The sequence below is a fragment of the Mus musculus genome, chromosome Y, assembly GCF_000001635.26.
Source record: "Mus musculus strain C57BL/6J chromosome Y, GRCm38.p6 C57BL/6J".
In the NCBI taxonomy this organism is placed as follows: domain Eukaryota; kingdom Metazoa; phylum Chordata; class Mammalia; order Rodentia; family Muridae; genus Mus; species Mus musculus.
The window spans coordinates 1,309,917-1,334,836 of record NC_000087.7 but is presented as its reverse complement, the minus strand read 5'-3'; the positions used below and the strand labels follow the sequence as shown (position 1 = coordinate 1,334,836).

General features: G+C 35.2%; 1 protein-coding gene across 1 annotated transcript in view; it reads left to right on the top strand.

The window, feature by feature from the left end:
* The window catches only part of Usp9y (ubiquitin specific peptidase 9, Y chromosome), a 160,822-nt gene that overhangs the window by 124,946 nt on the left and 10,956 nt on the right, over positions 1-24,920 (top strand). Inside the window, exons 33-41 of the mRNA NM_148943.2 lie at positions 1,003-1,223; positions 2,326-2,516; positions 9,805-9,978; positions 15,639-15,780; positions 17,627-18,374; positions 18,789-18,912; positions 20,037-20,274; positions 20,980-21,109; positions 24,142-24,327. Coding sequence (NP_683745.2) covers positions 1,003-1,223; positions 2,326-2,516; positions 9,805-9,978; positions 15,639-15,780; positions 17,627-18,374; positions 18,789-18,912; positions 20,037-20,274; positions 20,980-21,109; positions 24,142-24,327 — 2,154 coding nt within the window. The remainder of the gene's footprint in view (positions 1-1,002; positions 1,224-2,325; positions 2,517-9,804; positions 9,979-15,638; positions 15,781-17,626; positions 18,375-18,788; positions 18,913-20,036; positions 20,275-20,979; positions 21,110-24,141; positions 24,328-24,920) is intronic.

Here is a 24,920-nt window from a genome sequence, read left to right as displayed (position 1 = left end):
TTTCATTGGGGTTGACTGAGACCACCAAAAACAGAAATTTACATTACAATTCATAATAGTAACAAAATTACAGCAGTGAATTAGTTTGTAGTTTGAGGTCAGCACAACATATATAACTATATTTAAGGGTCACAGCATTAGGAAGGTTAAAGACCACTGAACTGATCTAGAAAAGCAAAAAAAAAAAAATTTAACTTTATCATGTGGAAAAGTAAATGTTTATGTGAAAGAATTTTATTAGTAGTAGAACTATGGTTTGAAACTAAGTAATTTTACATACTAAAAAACTAAGAAGATTGTAATGTTTTCTTTATGTATAATAGTTTTGTCCATAGTAAATTCAACATACTAATATTAAAGGTACTAAAGTATTTGTACTCTTTATTCCTTTAATTAAAGAAATTCAGTATTAAATTCTACCTTGTACTTTGTACTTTCCTAGAACTATTGTTCTAGGAAAAGTATAAATTGAAGTAGTATTAATAAAAGTATGAACTCAATTGGGCTCATGTTACTAAAAGAAAATTTTAGTGTTCTAAATTATCTCTCACATTAAAAAAAAAAGTTGTTTCTCATCAATATGGACTAACCAGTACCCCCAGAGCTCCTTGGAACTATACCACCAACCAAAGAAAACACATGGTGGGACTCATAGCTTCAGCTGCATATGTAGCAGAAGATGGCCTAGTCGGTCATCAATGGGAGGAGAGGCCCTTGGTCCTGTGAAGGTTCTATGCCCCAGTATAGGAAAAGGCCAGAATCAGGAATGGGAGTGGGTGGGTTGTGGAGCAGGGGAAGTGGGGGCGGGGGTGGAGATAGGGGATTTTCGGAGGAGAACCTAGGAAAGGGGATAACATTTGAAATGTAATTAAAGAAAATATCTAATAAAAAATATTAAAGAATTTTAAAAAGTTGTTTCTTATACTGATTTTTTTAGCCTAAAGGTGGTATAAGTTGAAAGAATCATTTTCATAATGTGAGCATTTTGTTTTTTTCTCTCAGCTTGTGAAGCCGTTGGTGAATGGGAATATTTACCCCCTGTTGGGCCCCGCCCACCAAAAGGATTTGTGGGACTGAAAAATGCTGGTGCTACTTGTTATATGAACTCTGTGATCCAACAGCTATACATGATTCCTTCAATCAGGAACAGTATTCTTGCAATTGATAGCATATGGAGTGATACAGATGATGATATATTCAAAGGTGAAAAGCAGGACAGTGAGGTAAGTATTAATCAAGTTTCATTTTATTTTTCAAAATTCTAAGGCTGGTATTCTTATTCTTATTCTCCCTGTGGCAGAATATCTGATTTAGTATCTTTGGCATAGTATAGTACCCCATTATATAATACAAAGTGAAGAAGTCCAGTCATGCTGTTTGAAATTTAAGCTGTGTTTCTAGTAGACCATGTTACTTCTCGATTGTTGACTTCAGTACTGATAAAGATGTGTAATTATGCTAGCTAGAAGTATATGGTGCAGACAAAATATAAAACTTTAAATAAAACCTCAGTTTTGTTCTTAGTCATTTTATATTTCATGTTGTCCATACTACAGTATGTTGCCAGCTTGTATACTTAACAAAGATTATAATAATATCTGTATAGTTATCTGTATAAAATTACTAAATTGTGCTACAAAGAGATTACTGTGCTACTACAATTCCTCTTAATAGCCATAAAATTGGGTGTTAATTTTTCTCATGTTGTGTATTTTAAAATACAATGAATGCGGCATTGTTCTCTCAAATGATATTGAATACTAGAAATTTTGTAATTTTTCCCATGAATCTTCTAAAGCCATTCATTTGTTTCCAATCCAGTCTACTTGACCAAAATTTAGACTATTACCCCCAATCAATGTTCAGAATATTTTTTATAATTACTGTTTGTATTGTGTTTGTTTCGGGTTGAGGTGCTATGCATACACATGAAGAATCCAGGGTACATTCTCAAGTGTCTTCCTCTATCTCACATTGCCTCTCTTGAGACAGGATTTCTCATTAAACAATAAGCCCATCTGTTTTGCTGGCTTATTTGCCAGAGAGCTGTATCTGCCTCCAAATGCTGGCATACAAGGCATACTCAACCCATGTGCTGCTTTTTATATAGGTACTGCTAAAGGGCTGTTACCCATCACACTATCTCCCCAACTGCATTTTAATATTTCATTACATCTGAAAGAGTTCATGACTTTCTACTTATAAATAAATATTTCTAATTAATTGTATAAATTGAAATGGGTTTTACAAATAGGAAATTCAAAATAATGTAAGTCATTTATTCACTATGTGGTATCTTTTTTTTTACTACATGATGTACACTAGAATAATGTTGATCCCAGAGATGATGTATTCAGATATCCTCATCAATTTGAAGATAAACCAACATTAAGTAAAGTAGAAGATCGGAAAGAGTACAACATTGCTGTTTTAAAACACCTTCAGATAACCTTTGGACATTTAGCTGCTTCTCAACTACAATACTATGTGCCAAAAGGATTTTGGCAACAATTCAGGTAAATTATAGGTAGATTTCATTGAATTTTTATTAACCTCACAGTTATAATATCCTTAAACTTTTAAACATATACATTAGGATATATAGTTGTAATATTTAAATAATGGTAGAATTCCCACTGTCATTTTTAATCAGTTTTTTCCTTACTATATTCAAATAGTAAAATGTAAATATTGTCATAAAAGAAACTATTCTATTCTATGCTGTCAGAAAATATGGGGCTATTTTATGTTTGGTTTGTTTTTGTTTTTATTCTGTAACTCATATAAAATACTAAAGTACAGTTATATGGAACTGATACTTCTAAACTAAAGCAAATATCAGATTATTTTATCAGTTATTTCTGAATTTATAGCCTTTATGGGTGTGATTTTCTTTTTTTTTGCTGTGTCTTTGTTTTGGTTTTAATGTCTTTTATGAGGCATGAATTTGTGTATAGCTCAGGCTGATCTTGAACCCTGTGCAGCTGAAACTTGAGCTATTTATTCTTCTACTCTTTGCTCTCCAAATATGGTATTACAAATATTATTCATCATGCTAGAATTTCAACACTTTCAAAAGTTTTTTTAATAAAGATGATTATGATCCATCATAATACTTAAAGTTTTTAATATCACTAAATATACCATCATATTCTCCCCCTCTCTATCCCCCCTCTTTGTCTTTCACACACACACACACAATGTGAGTTTTAAGAAGCTTAGTTTGGGGTCCATTTGCTACAGTTTGCTACCATATCTTTTGGGTCTCTTAACATCAGGTTAACATCGTTTTTGATAAATTGTTTCATTGGGTTTGGCTTTATTGTGTTGTTTTTAATTCGGAAATGATTATTTATTTTTGTTTTTCTAATGATAAACCAATAAGTTTACCCTTGATATTTCCCTCAGTATTTATGTTCAAGTTATAGTCCAGCTTTTACCCTTTTTAGGAAAGGGACTTTAATATCTTAGTTGGGATTTCTATTTGCTTTGATAAAACACCATAAACAGCTTGAGGGAGAAAGTTTTACCTCAGCTTACAGTGTACTCCAATGCTGAGGAAAGTCAGGACAGCAACTCAAATAAGGCAGGAACATGCATACACAAATATGAAGCAGATTCCACAGAGAAGTATTGCTTATTATCTTGTTCCTCATGGCTTCCTCAGCAACCAGGACCATCAGCCCAGATGTGGCACCATCCACATTGAGTCAGACATCAATTAGGAAAATGCTACATTCACCAATCTAGTGGAAATATTTTCCCAGTTGAGGTTTCCTTTCTCAAAATAAACCATCTGTGCCAAGCTGACATAAAACTAACCAACACAAGAATTTAGTTGTTTCATTCAGGTACAGCTCTGTTAATTTAAAGGTCATTTAGAATCTTCTAATTATGGCCACTTTTTTTGTTCTATTCAGAGCATGTTCTTTAAATATAGGCTTTATTTTCCTTTCATAATCAAATTTGACACATTTTATATGTTGCAGTGTAAGTTCCCATCGTACATAGGTGAACTGCTAGTATACATCAAAAGAGTGAAATTTATATGCAAGACTAGTATAGAGTTCTGTAGCATAATTTATGCCTTGTTCTCTTCTTATTTCTGTTTTTTTCTTTGTTTTTGGTTTTGTTTTTGTTTTTTGGTTTGGTTTGGTTTTTTGCTTCCTTATCCCCAGCTTTTAAGTCAACATTTCTATTCTTCCATATTATTCCCAAATTTTCCTAAAAATATTCCACTTTGTACGTGTACAATTATAAAGTAATTATATATATATATATATATATACATACATACTGAGGAGAAATATATATATATATGTGTATATATATATATATATATATATATATATATATATATACATACTGAGGAGAAATATATATATATATACATACATACTGAGGAGAAAAGGCACACAATTTGGCCTTTTGAAAAACATCTGTATTTCAAGATACTAAAGTATTAGCTTTTTTTATTTAAATGTAATGTATTTACATTTGAGGCCTCCCACTCATCTTTTTGTAATGATAATACTGTGTATGCCAATACTATTCATTCATACTATTCATACTATTAATATACATAAAATATGTTTTAATGTCTTTATGTACCATAAATTCTATATAACAAAACATTCAAATAATAAAAGAAAAACTATTGTAATCATTAAAAATTTAAACTTAATACATTTTTGTGTTTTGTGCATCCATGAGTGATGGTTCATTCCAGTAATCCAAGCACTGGGCTTTCATAATTTTTTAAAGCTCAAATTTGCATAAATGCATTTATTCAAAATCTATAGAGTATGTATAAGAATATAGAATAAATGATGTAAAAATACTCAATAAGATTCTTGCAAACTGAATCCAAGAACATCGTGATCAAGTAGGCTTCATCCCAGGGGTTCAGGGATGGTTCAGTATATGAAAATCCTTCAACATAATCCACTATATAAACAAACTCAAAGACAAAAACCACATGATCATCTCTTTAGATGCTGAGAAAGCATTCAACACCCATTCATGATAAAAGTTAGAAAGATCAGAAATTCAAGGCCCATACCTAAACATAATAAAAGCAATATACAGTAAACAAGTAGCCAACTTCTAGCTAAATGGAGAGAAACTTAAAACAATTCCACAAAAACCAGAACCAGACAAGGCTTCACACTCTCTTCCTACCTATTCAATATAGTACTTGAAGTCCTAGCCAAAGCAATTAGACAACAAAAGGAAATAAAGGGGATACAAATTAGAAAGGAAGAAGTCAAAATATCACTTTTTGCAGATGATAATGATAAATATATAAGGGACTCCCAAAAATTCCCCCAGAGAACTTCTAAACCTGATAAATAGCTTCAGTGCAGTAGCTGGCTATAAAATTAACTCAAACAAATCAGTGGCCTTTGTCTACACAAAGAATAAACAGGCTGAGAAAGAAATTAGGGAAACAACACCCTTCTCAATAATAACAAATAATATAAAATACCTTGGTGTGACTCTAACTAAGGAAGTGAAAGAATGATAATATGATAAGAACTTCAGGTCTCTGAAGAAAGAAATTGAAGATCCTCAGAAGGTGGAAAGATCTCCATTGGTCATCAATGGGAGGATAGACCCTTGGTCCTGTGAAGGTTCTGTGCTCCAGTGTAGGGGAATACCAGGGCCAGGAAGTGGAAGTGGGTGGGTTGGCAAGCAGGGGGAGGAGGGAAGAGATAGGGGATTTTTGGAAGGGAAATTTGGAAAGTGGATAACATTTGAAATGTAAATAAAGAAAATATCTAATAAAACAATTATAGCAAAAAAGATGAAAAGAGTGTAAAGAAGAAATCAGAAATATAATTCAATCAATAAAGTGAAAATAAAAGTGTTCAATATTTTAAGTAGTAAAATGAATTTAAAAACAATATAGGATAGGAAATTTTTGTTCTATAGGTTTTTTTTAATTCTGAGTTCCACTTTGTAGTTTTGTACTTCAACCTTGTTTTCCAGAGTAGTCTTGAACTTGCAAGTATCCTCCTGCTTAAGCCTCCAAAATAATCATGTGTCACCATGCCTGTCGTCACTGTGCTAACCAAAAGATTTAATTTTAAGAAATTTCTAAATCTGTGGCCCAACATGGGAGCACATTTACTATTTTTTCTAGCACTGAAAAGACACTGAGAGGCAGATCTCTGTGATAGCCAAGCATGGCATACATAACAAGATACTGACCTGCCAGGGGTGTGTAATGAGACCATGTCTCTAATAATAACTATTATAATTATTATTAAAATATTAATATTAAAATACATTCTATATATTTATTTTCATATATTTTATATATTTCACATATTCAACATAATTTTTATTATTGATAATAAAGATGACATTTTCTCTATCATTTTCTCTACCCTAGATACTTAACAAACCCTCTGATAGTGCAGCCCTACCACCATAAAATTATTCTCATTGTTACGTCATAACCACAATGAATAATAATGTAAATATCGGTTTTATGATGGTCTTAGGCAACTTAACTCCTGTGAAAGGGTCGTTTGACCCACAAGTTGAAACTGGCGGCCCTATAAGAGTGGAAAAAAAGATACACAACTAGGAGAAGGTGCTTGGCAAACATGTATATGGACAGAATGAGTAAGGAATGTTCTCAAAGTTAAAACCTAGGAGCTAGAGAAGGTAGCTGTCTTAGTCAGGGTTTCTATTCCTGCACAAATATGACAAAGAAGCAAGTTGGGGAGGAAAGGGTTTATTTGGCTTACACTTCCATACTGCTGCTCATCACCAAGGAAGTCAGGACTGGAACTCAAGCAGGTCAGAAAGCAGGAGCTGATGCAGAGGCCATGGAAGGGTGTTATTTACTGGCTTGCTCCCCCTGCTCTCTTAATAGAACCCAAGACTACCAGCCCAGAGCTGGTCCTACCCACAAGGCCATTGCCCCTTGATCACTAACTGAGAAAATGCCTTACAGTTGGATCTCATGGAGGCATTTCCTCAACTGAAGATCCTTTCTCTGTGATAACTCCAACTATATCAAGTTGACACAAAACTAGCCAGTACAGTAGCCAAGGAGCTGAAGGCGTCTGAAGCCCCATAGAAGGAACAACAATATGAACTAACCAGTACCCCCAGAGCTTCCAGAGACTAAAGCAACAACCAAAGAGTACACATGGTGGGACTCATGACACCAGCCGCATATGCAGCAGAGGATGGCCTAGTCGGTCATCAATGGGAGGAGAGGCTCTTGGTCCTTTGAAGTTTCTATGCCCCAATATAGGGAAAAGCCAGGACTAGAAATGGGAGTGGGTGGGTGGGTGAGCAGGAGGAAGGGGGGAGTGGGATACGGTGGATTTCGGAAAGGAAATGAGGAAAGGGGATAAAATTTGAAATGTAAATAGAGAAAATATCTAATAAAAAAAACCTTTGAAACAAATAAGGTACTTAAAGAGATATTTAACTTACTACACATAATTTCTGTCTAATCCTAGCACTTTGGAGGCAGAGTCAGGAGTGCCAACCATTCCCGTCCAGTCCACACTACATAGTTGAGACATTGATGAAATATATATGGATTTGCATTCTATTAGTCATTGGGGGTCGCATTAAAATTGTAAGAGTAGTTTATGGTGGTAGCATACATGTTTAATCCCAGAACTCAAGAAGCAGAGACAAATGCATCTCAAACAAACAAAATGCCTTTGAGATTTAATAAGGTTTTTTTTATTTAATCTTTTTTTACAATCCAGGTTTTATCCCCCTTCTGACTGTTTGACATCCCCTCCCAACCCCCTTACCTCACCCCCCTCTCTACGAGGATGACCCCACCCACCCATCAGAACTCCCCACTCCCTGGGGCCTCCAGTCTCTTGAAGGGTAGGTGCATCTTCTCTGACTAAGTCCAGACCTGCCAGTCCTCTGCTGTACATGTGTTGGAGGCCTTATATCAGCTGGTGTATGCTGCATAGTCAGTGGTACAGTGTCTGAGAGATCTTGGAGGTCCAGGTTAATTGAGACTGCTGGTCCTTCTACAGGGTCGCCCTTCTCCTCAGCTTCTTTCAGCCATCCCTAATTCAACCATAAGGCATCACCACCATTGGTTGGGTATAAATATCTGCATCTGACTCTTTCAGCTGCTTGTTGGGTCTTTCAGAGGGCGCTCTATTTTTGTAAGTGTTCCATAGCCTCAAGATAGTGTCAGACATTGGGTACTCCACTTGAGCTGGGCCCCACTTTGGGCCTGTCACTGGGCCTCCTTTTCCTTAGGCTCTTCTCCATTTTTGTTCCTGTGGGTCTTTCAGATAGGAACAATTATTATGGGTCTGAGTTTTTGACTGTCAACCCCATCCCTCACTTGATGCCCTGTCTTTATGCTGGAGGAGGGCTCTACAAGTTCCCTCTGTAGGGCATCTCATCTAAGGTCCCTCACTTTGAGTCTTGAGAGCCTGTCACCACCCATGCCTCTGTGACATTCTGGAGGATCCTTCTCTGCTCCTATCTCCTGAGGTTGCCTATTTCCATTCTTTGTACTAACCCTCAGGTCTTCAGCCCTATTCCCCTCAACCAATACCTGACCAAGTTTCCCTTTTCACTCCCTGTCCTCTTTCCAGTGTAGGTCCCTCCCTCCATAACTTTATACTCTATTTCCCTTTCTTGAAATATGCTCTTCTTCCCATCACTGTATAAGATAATTCATGTGTCTTTTGGAAGCTGAGATATGTCATTCAGAATGATTTTTTTCCTAGCTCAACCAAAAATACCTGAGAATTTTGTAATTTTACTTTTTTAATAGCTGAGTGATATTTCATCCTGTAAACATATCATATTTCAATCATCCATTTATCTGTTGATGGACATAAGAGCTTTTTCCAAGTTCTGGTTATTATAAATAGAGCAGCAATGAACATGTTTGAGCAAATGTCCTTGAGATAGAATGTGGAGTCTTTTGTGTATACATAGGGCCAAAGAGGTGTACTGAGGTAGATCTAGTCCCAGAATCTTGAGGAACTGCCACGAGTCCATAGTGACTGTGCAAATTTGCATTCCCTACAGCAGTAAATGAGTGTTTGCCTTACCCCACGTCTGTGTCAACATGAGCTCTCGTTTATTTTGCTTATTTTTAAATTTTTTTTATTTTATATATATGCATATTTTGCATGCATGTATGTTTGGGAAACATATGGGTACAGTGTCCTCTGAGACTAGAAGAATGTGACAGATCCCCTGGAATTGGAGTTACAGGTAGTTATGAGCCATCATGTCTGTTCTGGAACCCCTAACCCTGATCCTCTAAAGTAACAGTGCATGCCTTATCTTCTGGGCCATATCTATAGCCTCATACCCATGTTTATTGAAACTGGTTGACTGCAGTATCATTTTGTCGGTAAAATAGCTTTTCATTTGTAAATTACTTCCCCTATGTACATTATATACATTGTTTCTTCTTCACATTCTATAGAATACTTTTTTCAGCTTGTATTTCCTTTTAGAATTATTTCTTTCAGCTTACATTATTATCATTTTTCTTTTCTTTTTAAGATATTTATTTACTTGTTTGTTTGTTTGTTTGTTTGTTTGATATTATAAGTACACTGTAGCTGTCTTCATACTCACCAGAAAAGGGCATCAGATCTCATTATGGGTGGTTGTGAGATACCATGTGGTTGCTGGGATTTGAACTCAGAACCTTTGGAAGAGCAGTCAGTGCTCTTACCCACTGAGCCATCTCACCAGCCCCCTGTTATCATTTTTCTTACAGAGATAAAATACATATGGAACTTTCTTGTATTAATTTTCCTGTTTGTTTCTTAGGCTTTGGGGTGAACCTGTTAATCTCCGTGAGCAACATGATGCATTAGAGTTTTTTAATTCTTTGGTGGATAGTTTAGATGAAGCTTTTAAAGCTTTAGGATATCCAACTGTGCTTAGTAAAGTCCTTGGAGGATCCTTTGCTGATCAGAAGATTTGCCAAGGCTGCCCACATAGGTAAGTCCCAGTAATGTTGTTTTTTGTTGTATTTCTCCTTTTACAGACTTAATAAAATCTTAACTATTGTTTATGGAGAATACTTCACTATCATTAATCTTTATATCCTTCATAATATTTTTCTCATGCATGATTATTTGTTGGGTTATATAGCCTTTTAGAAAATGGCATTGTTTACAAGCTTACAATTCCCTTGATACTTTATTTCTTAATGAAGGTAAAAATTATGTCATAGCATAAATATAGAAAATGACTACCATTTTAGAGTATTATTTCTAGTACAAAATAAGTTCTTTATTGGCAGTATTATCTTTTAAGTTTTCAACTCAATCCAAAAGAATGGATGTATTATGACTCCTATTAAAAATAACTTTACTAATAGTCATTCAGAAAAGTCAGATATGGACACAAATACAAGTCTATCCAATGGATGATTTGTTTGGTGATCATTTTTTTTATTATTTTTTCATGAACTATATTCTGATTACACTCTTCCCTAAGATCCTTCACAGTCCTCATTGTATGTACATTTTCTCTCCTAAAAAACAGAAACATATAAATATAGAATGCATAAAGAAAAACAACTAAATGACCAATAAGGGGGAGAAAAGCACAAACATGAGATAGAAAGTCTACAAAAACGCCATTGAGTTCTGTTTGAATTCGCCAGCTATTCCTGTATGTGTGGGCCCTATCAAGAAGCCTGGTTAATATGCCCAGTCATACTTGACTAGGCAAAACTAGTTTTTTTTTTTCTTTCAAAGCAGTTTTTATAATAGATGACTTCTTGATCAGAGGTGTGAGCCTGTGTCCACTTCTCCCTTTCAGTTCTGAGACTTGTATGTGCTGTTATCTTTTCACTTGGTTTATATGTACATTAATCCTGTTGAGTCTGGAGTTCAGTGCTTCTTTCAAGTCATCCATCACATTTGGCTTTAAGATCCTTTACAACCTTTGCTTCATCTTATATCCCTGAGCCATAGGAGAGAAAGTTAAATTGAAGACATTCCATTTGACACTGACATATCCCAGTATTAGCACACTGTTCAGTTTTGCTTAGTATGTCATTTATCTATAGTTATAGCGGAATGTAGTTAGGAGTCAATTTTTTCCCTTCATTTTAATGCTATTTTAATTCCTTTATTAGAACTTTTGGTTTTCCACATGGGCAGTATTAACATTGGATTCCATCTCAAGGAATGTGTCTTAAATCCTATCAGAATAGCATTATTGTGCCACTTTGTACCACCACAACTTTATGATAACTTCATATTCTATTTTTTACTTGAGAGATCCTCTATTTCTCCCTAGCCATTACTAGGGACCTAACCACTGTGATTATAGAGTTGTTAGCACAGATATTAAAGCTTAAAAGAAAACATACACATATAAGAAAAAGATTGTCTTTTCTCTTTTTTTTATTAGGTATTTTCCTCGTTTATATTTCCAATGCTATCCCAAAGGCCCCCATACCCACCCCACCTCTAATCCCCTACCCACCCACTCCCCCTTTTTGGCCCTGGCATTCCCCTGTACTGGGGCATATAAAGTTTGCAAGTCCAAAGGTCCTCTCTTTCCAGTGATGGCCGACTAGGCCATCTTTTGATACATACGCAGCTAGAGACAAGAGCTCCGGGGTACTAGTTAGTTCATATTGTTGTTCCACCTATAGGGTTGCAGTTCCCTTTAGCTCCTTGGGTACTTTCTCTAGTTCCTCCATTGGGGGCCGTGTGATCCATCCAATAGCTGACTGTGAGCATCTACTTCTGTGTTTGCTAGGCCCCGGTCTAGTCTCACAACAGACAGCTATATCTGGGTCCTTTCAGCAAAAGCTAGTATATGCAATGGTGTCAGCGTTTGGAGGCTGATTATGGGATGGATCCCTGGATACAGCAATCACTAGATGGTCCATCCTTTCATCACAGCTCCAAATTTTGTCTCAGTAACTCCTTCCATGGGTGTTTTGTTCCCATTTAAAAGAAGGGGCAAAGTGTCCACACTTTGGTCTTCATTCTTCTTGAGTTTCATGTGTTTAGCAAATTGTATCTTACATCTTCGGTATCCTAAGTTTCTGGGCTAATATCCACTTATCAGTGAGTACATATTGTGTGAGTTCCTTTGTGATTGAGTTACCTCACTCAGGATGATGCCCTCCAGGTCCATCCATTTGCTTAGGAATTTCATAAATTCATTCTTTTTAATAGCTGAGTAGTACTCCATTGTATAAATGTACCACATTTTCTGTATCAATTCCCCTGTTGAGGGGCATCTGGGTTCTTTCCAGCTTCTGGCTATTATAAATAAGGCTGCTATGAACATAGTGGAGCATGTGTCCTTCTTAACGGTTAGGACATCTTATGGATATATGCCCAGGAGAGGTATTGCGGGATCCTCCGGTAGTACTATGTCCAATGTTCTGAGGAACCACCAGACTGATTTCCAGAGTGGTTGTTCAAGCTTGCAATCCCACCAACAATGGAGGAGTGTTCCTCTTTTTCCACATCCTCGCCAGCATCTGCTGTCACCTGAATTTTTGATCCTAGCCATTCTGACTGGTGTGAGGTGGTGGAATCTCAGGGTTGTTTTGATTTGCATTATTCTGATGATTAAGGATGTTGAACATTTTTTCAGGTGCTTCTCAGACATTCGGTATTCCTAAGGTGAGAATTCTTTGTTTAGCTCTGAGCCCCATTTTTAATGGAGTTATTTGATTTTATGGAGTCCACCTTCTTGAGTTCTTTATATATATTGGATATTAGTCCCCTGTCTGATTTGGGATAGGTAAAGATCCTTTCCCAATCTGTTGGTGGTCTTTTTGTCTTATTGACGGTGTCTTTTGCTTTGCAGAAGCTTTGCAATTTTATGAGGTCCCATTTATCGATTCTCTATCTTACAGCACAAGCCATTGCTGTTCTATTCAGGAATTTTTCCCCTGTACCCATATCTTTGAGGCTTCTCCCTATTTTCTCCTCTATAAGTTTCAGTGTCTCTGGTTTTATGTGGAGTTCCTTAATCCACTTAGATTTAACCTTAGTACAAGGAGATAGGAATGGATCAATTCACATTCTTCTACATAATAACAGCCAGTTGTGCCAGCACCATTTGTTGAAAATGCTGTCTTTCTTCCACTGGATGGTTTTAGCTCCCTTGTCGAAGATCAAGTGACCATAGGTGTGTGGGTTCATTTCTGGGTCTTCAATTCTATTCCATTGGTCTACTTGTCTGTCACTATATCAGTACCATGCAGTTTTTATCACAATTGCTCTGTAGTACAGCTTTAGGTCAGGCATGGTGATTCCACCAGAGGTTCTTTTATCCTTGAGAAGAGTTTTTGCTATCCTAGGTTTTTTGTTATTCCAGATGAATCTGCCGATTGCCCTTTCTAATTCGTTGAAGAATTGAGTTGGAATTTTGATGGGGATTGCATTGAATCTGTAGATTGCTTTTGGCAAGATAGCCATTTTTACAATGTTGATCCTGCCAATCCATGAGTATGGGAGATCTTTCCATCTTCTGAGATCTTCTTTAATTTCTTTCTTCAGAGACTTGAAGTTTTTATTATACAGATCTTTCACTTAGAGTCACGCCAAGGTATTTTATATTATTTGTGACTATTGAGAAGGGTGTTGTTTCCCTAATTTCTTTCTCAGCCTGTTTATTCTTTGTGTACAGAAAGGCCATTGACTTGAGTTAATTTTATATCCAGCTACTTCATTGAAGCTGTTTAACAGGCTTAGGAGTTCTCTGGTGGAATTTTTAGGGTCACTTATATATACTATCTGCAAAAAGTGATATTTTGACTTTCTTTTTTCTTCCTTTCCAATTTGTATCCCCTTGATCTCCTTTTGTTGTCTCTGGCTATTACTTCAAGTACAATGTTGAATAGGTAGGGAGAGAGTGGTCAGCCTTGTCTAGTCCCTGACTTTAGTGGGATTTTTCAAGCTTCTCACCATTTACTTTGATGTTGGCTACTGATTTGCTGTAGATTGCTTTTATCATGTTTAGGTATGGGCCTTGAATTCCTGATCTTTCCAAGATGAAAAAGATTGTCTTTTGAGTCCAAATTACCTCATTTAGGATCATTTTGTGTCTCTGTCCACTTGCCTGCAAATTGTATAGTTTATTTTTTATCAACTGAATAATCTTCCACTCAATAAACATACCATATTTTCTTTATCCATTAATCTGTTAATATACATCTAGATTTCTAATTTACTGATATTATAAATACAGCAGCAGTGAATATAACTAAGCAAGTGTCACTGTGGTAGGATATACTGTCAATGGATCTTGATTGATTCCCTTCTTCCTAAGAAATTGCCACACTCATTTCTACGGTGGCTATACATTTTTGTACTCCCACCAGCAATATATGAGTGTTCCTCTTTTTCCACATCCTCACCAGCATGACCCATAATTTGTTTTATTGATTTTGGCCATGGTTACTGGTGTAGATGAAATCTCAAGTAATTTTGGTTTTCATTTTCCTCTTTTTGTGGTGTGGTATGGTTTGGTTTGGGTTTCGGTTTGGGTTTCGGTTTCGGTTTTTTCCAAGATAGTTTCTCTTTGTAGTACTTTCTGTCCTGAAACTCACTCTAGTGCAAGCTAACATTAAACAAAAATCTGCCTGCCTTTACTTCCAGAATGCTGAAATTTAGGTATACACCACTACTACTGGTAGATGACTGATGGTATTAAAATGTCTATGTTTCTCAGCCATTTTGTTTTATCTTTGAGAGCTCTCTACCCAGTTTTGCATCTGCTTTTTAACTGATTTGATTTTTGTTTTATTTTCTTCATGTCTTTTTAGTTACTTATATATTTCTGATACCTTTATTTATATGTGAAGTTGGTATAAGACAAATCTCATTCTGAAGGTACCTTGTTCAAATAATGGTCCTTTTGCCATCAGAAGTTAAAGGATGTATTAAATTATTGATCTTAGTGCCTGTTACAATGATGTTCTCTTTAGAAAGTCTTGTATGCCAATGATTTGAAAACTTATCATTTTCTTTTCTAAGAGGTTTAGTGGATCTACTGTTATTTTGAAGATTTTGATCTATTTTGACATGAGTTTTGTGCAGAATGATAAGTGTGGATCTATTTGAATTCTTCTACATACAGACATTCTATTTGACCATCATTATTTGTTAATTGTCCTACTTTTTTTTCTAGTGTGTTATTTCTGACTTCTTTATAAAAATATGTCTATAGATGTGTGGATTTATGCCTGGATCTTCAGTCTGATGACACTAATCAATATGCATGCTTTTGTACCCATGGGATGTTTTTTATTTCTATAGCTTTGGAGTATAATCTGTGACCAGGAATGCTTACAGGAGTTCTATTTTACTCAGGATTGTTTTAGTTATTCATGTGTGCATGTGAATGTGTGTGCATACTTGTGAATGTGTCCGCGTGTCCGCGCGTGTGTGTGTGTGTGTGTGTGTGTGTGTGTGTGTGTGTGTGTGTGTGTGTGTGTTCTGTATACATGGACTAAGCTTCCGAAACTTCTGGTGTAAGCAAGCACCAATTAAATGCTTTCTTTTATAAGAGCTGCCTTGATTTTGTTGTTTCTTCACAACAATAGAAGAATGACCAAGAAAAAAAGATATTTAAAAACTTAACAAATGTCTTTAATTGTTTTCTAATATATTTAGGTATGAATGTGAAGAATCTTTTACAACATTAAATGTAGACATTAGAAATCACCAAAATCTTCTTGATTCTTTGGAGCAGTATGTTAAAGGAGATTTATTAGAGGGTGCAAATGCATATCACTGTGAAAAATGTGATAAAAAGGTATGTATCATAGTTTTCAGAGTTATTACTGTATGTAATAGAGAGTAGGAGACTTTAGAGTTGCCTGTGGTTATGCTTAATATTTGCCTCTTTGGATGTTTGTGGTAACTGGCTGTCTGGTAATATTCACTAATAAAATGATAATATTAATAACATTAATAAAAAAGTAACAGTCATTACTATTCTGTTGCTATGATACAGCACTGTGTCCAAGGAAACTTATCTTTCATTTTACTTGGTTTATATGACTTATTTGGCCTTATACTCACTGTTCTGGAGAAATACGAGGCCCGCTCTCTGCAGCAACAGGGTATAACTTCAGATCTTAAACTGCAAGCACAAAACAAAAAGAGCAAACCAGCAATCGAAAGCAAGGTCTTTTTTCTTTTTATTTTTTTTAATTATTTTTTTCTCTCAAAGCCTGCACTCCTACTAATATACTTCCTCTGGCACGACCACATCTACTAAACCTTACCAAATAGCACCACCAATTAGAGACATTTCTCATTCAAACCTTCACAGTTGGCTATTGGTTAGTTGGTTGGCTATTGGGAGAAACTTTTACTTCGACTATTCTAAAACTATATTGCACATGGTAACTTTTAACTCAGACTCTTTCTGCTTCTAGGAACTGGGACTGCATGTATGAGTAACTGCCTAGTACTTCTCTGTCTTTAATTTCCTTTAATTGTAACAGAAAAGAAGTCAGCATTCTAGCTTATCTAAAAATTTTCAGGAAAATAATAGGGCCATCCTTAGTAGACCCTACCTTTAATCACAGCATAGACAAAGCCTGAATTCATGGCTATCCAGTTCTATATAGAACATTATGCTAGCCAGACCTACATTGTCAAAAAAAGGAATTAACAGTAAAACATGGTACATGACCTAGTGGTAATTGTTGCTATACAGTGTGTATACTAGAACTCAGATTTCTAGAGCCCACATAAAAGCCGTAAACATAAAAGCCTGCCTGTGATCCTAGCATTTAGGAGGCAAAAACAGAATTTTGGATAAAGCTGCTAGCCTAAGTAGAAAAATAGTAAGATTAATATTATACAAGGTAAAAAAATGAAGGAGAAAGCCCCCACCCTCACACTAACCTTCACATTCACATGCCCTCACAGTGTTGATAGAGGCACGTCCATTATTCCCAGAACTATGGTGACTAAACAAATGGGTCTATTCAAGGCTAGCCTTAGCTTCATCAAAGAAGTCCTTACCAGCTAAGTTACACAATCAGATACTTACTCTAATAATAATTACTAGTCAAAACATTTTATTTATGCTCCAGGTAACTCATCAAATTGGAGTTTACAAAATTTATTTGATTCTATCAGACTACTTTTTTATTTTAATAACACATATGAGTCTTAGATTCTGTCAGTTACCTTTAGGAATTTAGATTGTTGAATAAAATATTAAGGTTATCAATAATAACAATAATAATAATAATAATAATAATGATAATAATAATAGACTATCTTTAAAGATACTGTGCAGAAAGTAATACATCTTTTTTTCTTGACCCACATCCTTTCTGCTCTCCAAGCTTTCTACATTGTATTTGATTAGTTACTGGAAAGTGTCTCAGGTAATAAAAATGACCTCCACTTTAAAGGGGTTACATAGTAACAATATGGAATCATTCCAGGAATAATAAATCATACTTTTTTTGTACTGTGTAAGAAAAGACATTACATATTTGAAGGTTTATAAATATTGCTTAAAATTCACTTACTTTTTTAAATGACCTTATTTTATGATCATTTATAAGTAATATTAAGTGATTGGTAACATAGATTTTTAAGGTTTTTTATGTATTTGATTATACTGTCTGTTTTAGGTTGATACAGTAAAACGCTTATTGATTAAAAAACTACCTTCTGTTCTTACTATCCAACTGAAACGATTTGACTATGATTGGGAAAGAGAATGTGCAATCAAATTCAATGATTACTTTGAATTTCCAAGAGAATTGGATATGGAACCTTACACAGTAGCAGGTGCCACAAAGCTGGAAGGTGACAGTGTAAATCCACAGACTCAATTGATTAAACAGAATGAGCAGTCTGAAAGTGTCATACCAGGAAGCACAAAATATCGACTTGTTGGTGTGCTTGTACACAGTGGTCAAGCAAATGGTGGACATTATTATTCTTACATCATTCAAAGAAATGGTAAAGACAGTAAGAGAAGTCACTGGTTCAAATTTGATGATGGAGATGTAACAGAATGTAAAATGGATGATGATGAAGAAATGAAAAATCAGTGCTTTGGTGGAGAGTATATGGGAGAAGTTTTTGATCATATGATGAAGCGTATGTCATACAGGCGTCAGAAAAGATGGTGGAATGCTTACATTCTTTTTTATGAACGGATGGATATAACTGATGAAGATGATGAGATAATAACATATATATCAGAGCTAACATTTACCAGACCTCATCAGATTATGTCACCAGCCATTGAGAGAAGTGTATGGAAACAGAATGTGCAATTCCTGCATAACCAAATGCAGTTTAGCTTAGAATATTTTCAGTTTATTAAAAAACTGCTTACATGTAATGCTGTGTACTTAAGCCCTGCTCCAGGTAAGTTTCTTGAAATTAACCTTATATGAAAGCAGTATTTTTTAATTGATTAGAAGGTTTCTTACCAGATACTACTACTATGCTTAAAATTTTTCTTCTTTCCTCTGATCCCACCCCTCCCGCCTCCATAAACATTAAATCACTTTAATCCATTTGAATGTGTCAGAATTTTTGGTTAGATCTATTTTAAAGTAAAACTTATAAAAATACATATCACTGAATGGGAGGTTTTAATATTAGAAAAATTAAGAGCTTTTGTTCATTTTATTTATTTTAGTCCAAGCAGTAGTTTAGTTTTAAAGTTGGTTTGTTGTGTTGGGATAATCAGTAAGGATCAGTCATAGTTCTGGTATTTCTTAACATACAAATTGAAAATAAAAAGTGTCTGTTTCTGTGTACCTTTTATACTTAAAGGACAAGATCACTTGCTACCAGAAGCAGAAGATATCACAATGATCAGCATTCAGCTTGCTTCTAGATTCCTCTTTACTACTGGATTTCATACTAAGAAAATAATCCGTGGACCTGCCAATGACTGGTATGACTTTGAATTTCATTTTGTGTATTTGTGTGTACTGAGTTAGTTGGGATGTTTATTATACTATGATTTCATTTTTTAGGTAGTTTATGTTGTACAGATTAAAGATCTTGGTAAAGATGATGGGAGAAATCTTTGTGTTTAAAGATTTCATCTGTACCTGTATGTGTACCTTATGTGTTCGTTGCACCCATAGAGGCCAGAAGAGGTTAGATGGAATTAAAGATGTTAGGATTTGAACAGTGGTTCTTTTTAAGAAATTAGCCAGAGATGCATCTTTCTTACTCCTGTTGTTTTGTAACATAGAGTCACTATGTATCTGGCTACCCTGGGACTTGGCTGTATAGACCATGCTAGCCTCTATTGCTCAAATCGATCATTAAGGGATTACTGTGTATGCTGCCACACCCAGGCCTCAGAGATCCTCCTGCCTCTATACCTCCTAAGAAGTGAGATTAAAGGAGTTCAGAACACCTAATCACTGAAAAACAAAAAAGTAGTCTTAGTAAAATTATTCTGAGTTTGAGGGCAGCATGGTCTGCATAATGAGTTTCAGGACAACTAAACTTATCTATTATTTTTAAATTATATATCTCTTTGTGAGTGTGACTATATGTGTACAGGTGTACCATATTTTTGCAGCAGGAGTCAGAGGCAGTTGTGAGCATTAGATATGGATGCAACAGCCCAAAAGTTAGTTGTTATTTCTGATTTATGGCATATCTTTATGATTATTTTCACCATGAAAATAAACTGTAATTTAGTAGATGAAATTTTCATGACTTGGATTCTCAAATGGTACAGTTTTAAGTCATTGCTAACTTTAAAATTACAGAACAGATAGTATCTAGATTTAAAAACTCTTTCAACATCATTCATATTAAAATAAGTCACCATATGTTAAAATCAGAAGATGATTTTTACAGAGGCTTAACATTTTTAGTGACTTAAACTATTTTATTATTCTATGAGACTTGTAATAGTACTTTAGTAATCACTGTGGTATTTGAATGAGAACCTACAGGAACCATTGATTGTGTTGAAAAAAAGACAGCTTTTTTTCTTTTTCACAGAAACCTTTCCCTGCTCTAATGCCCCAATAATCATAGATGTTTCTGTTTTAGGTATGACGCACTTTGTATTCTCCTCCGTCACAGCAAGAATGTACGTTTTTGGTTTGTTCATAATGTCCTCTTTAATGTATCAAATCGTTTCTCTGAGTACCTTCTGGAATGTCCAAGTGCAGAAATCAGAGGTACATTTGCAAAGCTTATAGTATTTATTGCACATTTTTCTTTGCAAGATGGATCTTCTCCTTCACCTTTTACATCACCTTTTGCAAATCCAGGACCTTATAGTCAGGTAATTGTTAGCTTTTCTATAGTAGTTAACTAGTTAAAAATAAAATTTTGTTTCTTAAAGATTACAATTATAAAAATTATGTGTCTTTGAAATATTTACCATGGGTAAAAATGATTCTAAATGTATATTGCAATATATAAAGTTTTTAATTTTGTGCTGTTGAAAATTATCATTGGGACTTTGGTAAGGAAATTTGTACTTGAACAGTTACTATATTTTAGATTATGTTTAATGTTCAATTTTGTAATCTCAAAATGTTAAGTATTCTGTGGTTTCGTTTGGTAAGAACAAGATTACACTCCATAGCTCAGGCTGATCTGTAATTTTTATAGAGTTAGACACAGCTTTATAAACTGTAACATACTGTTATATGATGGTATCTGGCTTTTAATTCTAGTACTTAGAAAACAGAGGCAGGCAAATATCTGCTAGTTCAAAGCTAGCCTATTCTATATAGCAAATTTCAGGACAGGTACAACTAGAAAAACTTTGTTTCAAAATGGACCATAACACATATATTTTTCTTCTTACAATTTGAACAAAATAAAGGATGAAGTCTTTATGAAATTCTTTATTTCCTTTTTGATAAACCAACTAACCTAAATTTTTTTTCTGAAATAGGAGTATAGCCATTTCTATGCAGATAAAAATAGACTGAGTTTTATATGCAACTGCTGATAAAATAACTACTGATTTTTTTTCCAGATCTATGACAATTTAAGCTTGAGTGATCATTTACTAAAAGCAGTATTAAGTCTCTTGAGAAGGGAAGTTTCTGAACATGGGCGACATTTACAACAATATTTCAATTTATTTATAATGTATGCCAGCTTAGGTAAGGAGTACTTAATTCTTTTAGTGATTGTTTCATGGTTGTATAAAAATGAGTAAACCATTTAATCAAATGATGAAATAATTTAAACTATGGACTGTATCCTTAAAAACCTTGTAAATGTATTCATGCATTTCCTCTCATATGATAATAGAACATGCAAGGCGTGGTGGCGCATGCCTTTAATCCCAGCACTTGGGAATAGAGGCAGGTGGATTTCTGAGTTCGAGGCCAGCCTGGTCTACAGAGTGAGTTCCAGGATAGCCAGGGCTATACAGAGAAACCCTGTCTCCTATTGCGCGTGCCGGACTGGCCAGCAGTGACGCTGCAACAGGATCCTTCTGCACACGTTTATTGGGAGAGCTTGATTGCAGAGGCGAAGAGACCCCAAGCCCAGAACTGGTCCTGCTAGGAGAGGCATGTCTCACACCCGGATTGGTTATGCACTAAGCCTCATTTGCATGTTTCTCATCTGATTGGCTACTCTCAAAGCCTCATTAACATGCTGGGGCCAGGCAGTGTCTTTGCAAAAAACTTGACTGCATATGTACACATTGGTTGTTTGTCCAAACTTATGTGTGGTGGCCAGCAGTAGTCAGTGCCACTCTGCAATGGCACATGTGGCTTCCCACAGTCTCCAAAAACCACCAAAAAACAAAAACAAAAACAAAAACAAAAAAAAACAAACAAACAAAAGAACATATATCTGATTCAAGTTGCGTTTTGAAAAATGATGATTTTCACACTACATTCTATCTAAGTCAAAATAGAATTATGTTAAGGAATAACTGTTTTCTAAAGGGTATGAGTAATAATACGTTTGTGTTTGTTACATTTAGGAAACATTTCTGAAAGAGCTTGCAATAGTTAAACACTTCTGTTGAAAAAACTTAAATTGAAATTACTAATAATGTAGGTAAATAATCAATTTACATTTTCTATTGATATATTAGTTCCATTTTAGCATATTTTTAACTAGAGTATTTTTATTTTTCTCCCATCACATACTTATTCATTACCTTCTGTCAGTGATTAGTACCTTGATATGTAGGTAAGCAAATGGGCAGATGGGTGGGCAGAGATTATGCCATTGTTTCAGGTTTGGTGATTTTGGTTTGGAGAGGGAGGTTCAGGTGCTAATATATGTTAGGAAGAGTAAATTTATTACAAAGTTAGTTATAAATATTAAATATCTGTGATTCATTTGTTGGTGCATCAGTGCTGCAGTTTACTAATTCATTAAAATGTGATAAGAAGTCAGAGAGATGGCTCAGTTCAGCTATTTTTCTTGCAAAGAACCTGGTTTTAGTTCCTAGCATTCACACAGTGACTCACAATTACTCATTTGTGAGGGCATAGGGGACTTTCAGGATAGCATTTGAAATGTAAATAATGTAAATATACAAATGTAAATAATGTAAATGTAAATAAGTCTCTTCCTCTTTTTTTTCTTTTTTTATTAGATGTTTTCTTCGTATACATTTCAAATGGTATCCCCTTTTCTAGTTTCCCCTCTGAAAATCCCCTACCCCCTACCTCTGCTCCCCTACCCACCCACTCCCGCTTCCTGGCCCTGGCATTCCCTGTACTGAGGCATATAAAGTTTGCAAGACCAAGGGGCCTCTCTTCCCAATGATGGCTGACTAGGCCATCTTCTGCTACATATGTAGCTAGAAACACGAGCTCTGGGGTTACTGGTTAGATCATATTGTTGTTCTACAAAGGGTTGTAGATCCCTTTAGCTCCAAAATAAGTCTTTTTAAAAGTGTAGTCTGCCGGGCAGTTGGTGGCACATGCCTTTAATCCCAGCACTCGGGAGGCAGAGGCAGGCGGATTTCTGAGTTTGAGGCCAGCCTGGTCTAAAGAGTGAGTTCCAGGACAGCTAGGGCTACACAGAGAAACCCTGTCTCAAAAAAAAAAAAAAAAAGTGTAGTAGTCTACTTAATGTTAAAAGGCTAAGGTAAAGATACCTAGTTAACAACCATAGACAACCTGAAAGAACCAATTCTTCCAAGTTTTCTGGGATCTCCACATATATACAATGAGGTATGTGTGCATTCCAACTCGTATGTATACAGAAACTAAAAAAAAAAATTTGTTTTTGTTTTTGAGACATAGTTTCTCTGTGTAGCCCTGGATGTCCTGGAACTCACTTTGTAGACCAGGCTGACCTTGAACTCAGAAATCTACCTGCCTATTTTTAAATCAATAAAAAGCCAACTTTTATAAGTATTTGTCATAGCTTTTTGGTCACTGATATTGGAAATTATCTTAAATAATTGTTCACATCATTAAACATACCCAAAAATCTGAATTTCTAATTCACTTCAATGCTTAAAAAGAATGAAGTCTTACTATTTTGAGGTAGTAGCATTAATAAAAATGGAAGTCATTATATGAACAGAAATTTAATTGAAATTTTTCATGATTTAATAAATCTTTTTGTTTTTTTTCAAGTCAAAGTTCAGAAATAAGATGTTAGAAATCAATAAAATAGAAAGGAGAGTAAAAGCATACCTTTTTTTTTTTAACCCAGGGAATTTTTCTAGTTAGGGAAAAAGACTGATAGTTATAAAAATAATTTTTACTTGCCACTTACTTTACCTTTTCTTTTTTATATGGGTCCTAGAAAATGTTTTTTTTTTTAATTGCTGTAGGTAAGATTGAGAATTGGCTCTGGTTGAGTATTTATTGTTGTTACACAAAAGACCTGGGTTCAGTTCCAGCACCTTCATGGAGACTTCACCACCTCCTTGAAGACCAGACATGTGTGGGGTACACAGAAGTGCATGCAGTCAAAACACTCATATATATACATGAAATAGATAAATGTAAAAAAAAAAAAGATGCTAGTACCCTGATACTATTTCTGTTATGACACTTAGTCTTAATTAAATGTCAATATTTATTACTGTCTACATTCTGTGTATATTGTTTATATTCTAAACTATTAAGACTGTATTCATGTCTACAAGAGCTGTAAATTGTATAGTCCATCCTAATTTTTCTACAAATTACTCTTGTCCCCTTTGTAGGTTTGGCAGAAAAGACCCAGCTTCTAAAACTGAATGTTCCTGCAACCTTTATGCTTGTGTCTTTGGATGAAGGACCAGGCCCTCCAGTTAAATATCAATATGCTGAGTTGAGCAAGTTACATTCAGTAGTGTCTCAGCTGATCAGATGTTGCAGTGTCTCATCAAGAATGCAGTCTTCTATCAATGGTAAAGTAGAAAGCTTTCCTGTGTAGTAGTTTCAAAATAATGCTAACTGTGCATTATACTTAAATTAAGACTGAAGACTTATAAAGTAGAAGAATGAGGATTGTGTACTTTTTATTATATTTTATCTGACACATTTTTTAGTTTATTTTTTTCTTTTATTAATTTTTATTTTTTTAATATTTTTTATTATGTATTTTCATCAATTACATTTCCAATGCTATCCCAAAAGTCCCCCATACCCTCCCCACCACTCCCCTACCCACCCATTCCCACTTCTTGGCCCTGGCATTCCCCTGTACTGGGGCATAAAATGTTTGCGTCTCCAATGGGCCTCTCTTTCCAGTGATGGCCGACCAGGCCATCTTTTGATACATATGCAGCTAGAGTCAAGAGCTCCGGGGTACTGGTTAGTTCATAATGTTGTTGCACCTACAGGGTTGCAGATCTCTTTAGCTCCTTGGATACATTCTCTAGCTCCTCCATTGGGAGCCCTGTGATCCATCCAATAGCTGACTGTGAGCATCCACTTCTGTGTTTGCTAGGCCCCGGCCTAGTCTCACAAGAGACAGCTATATCAGGGTCCTTTCAGCAAA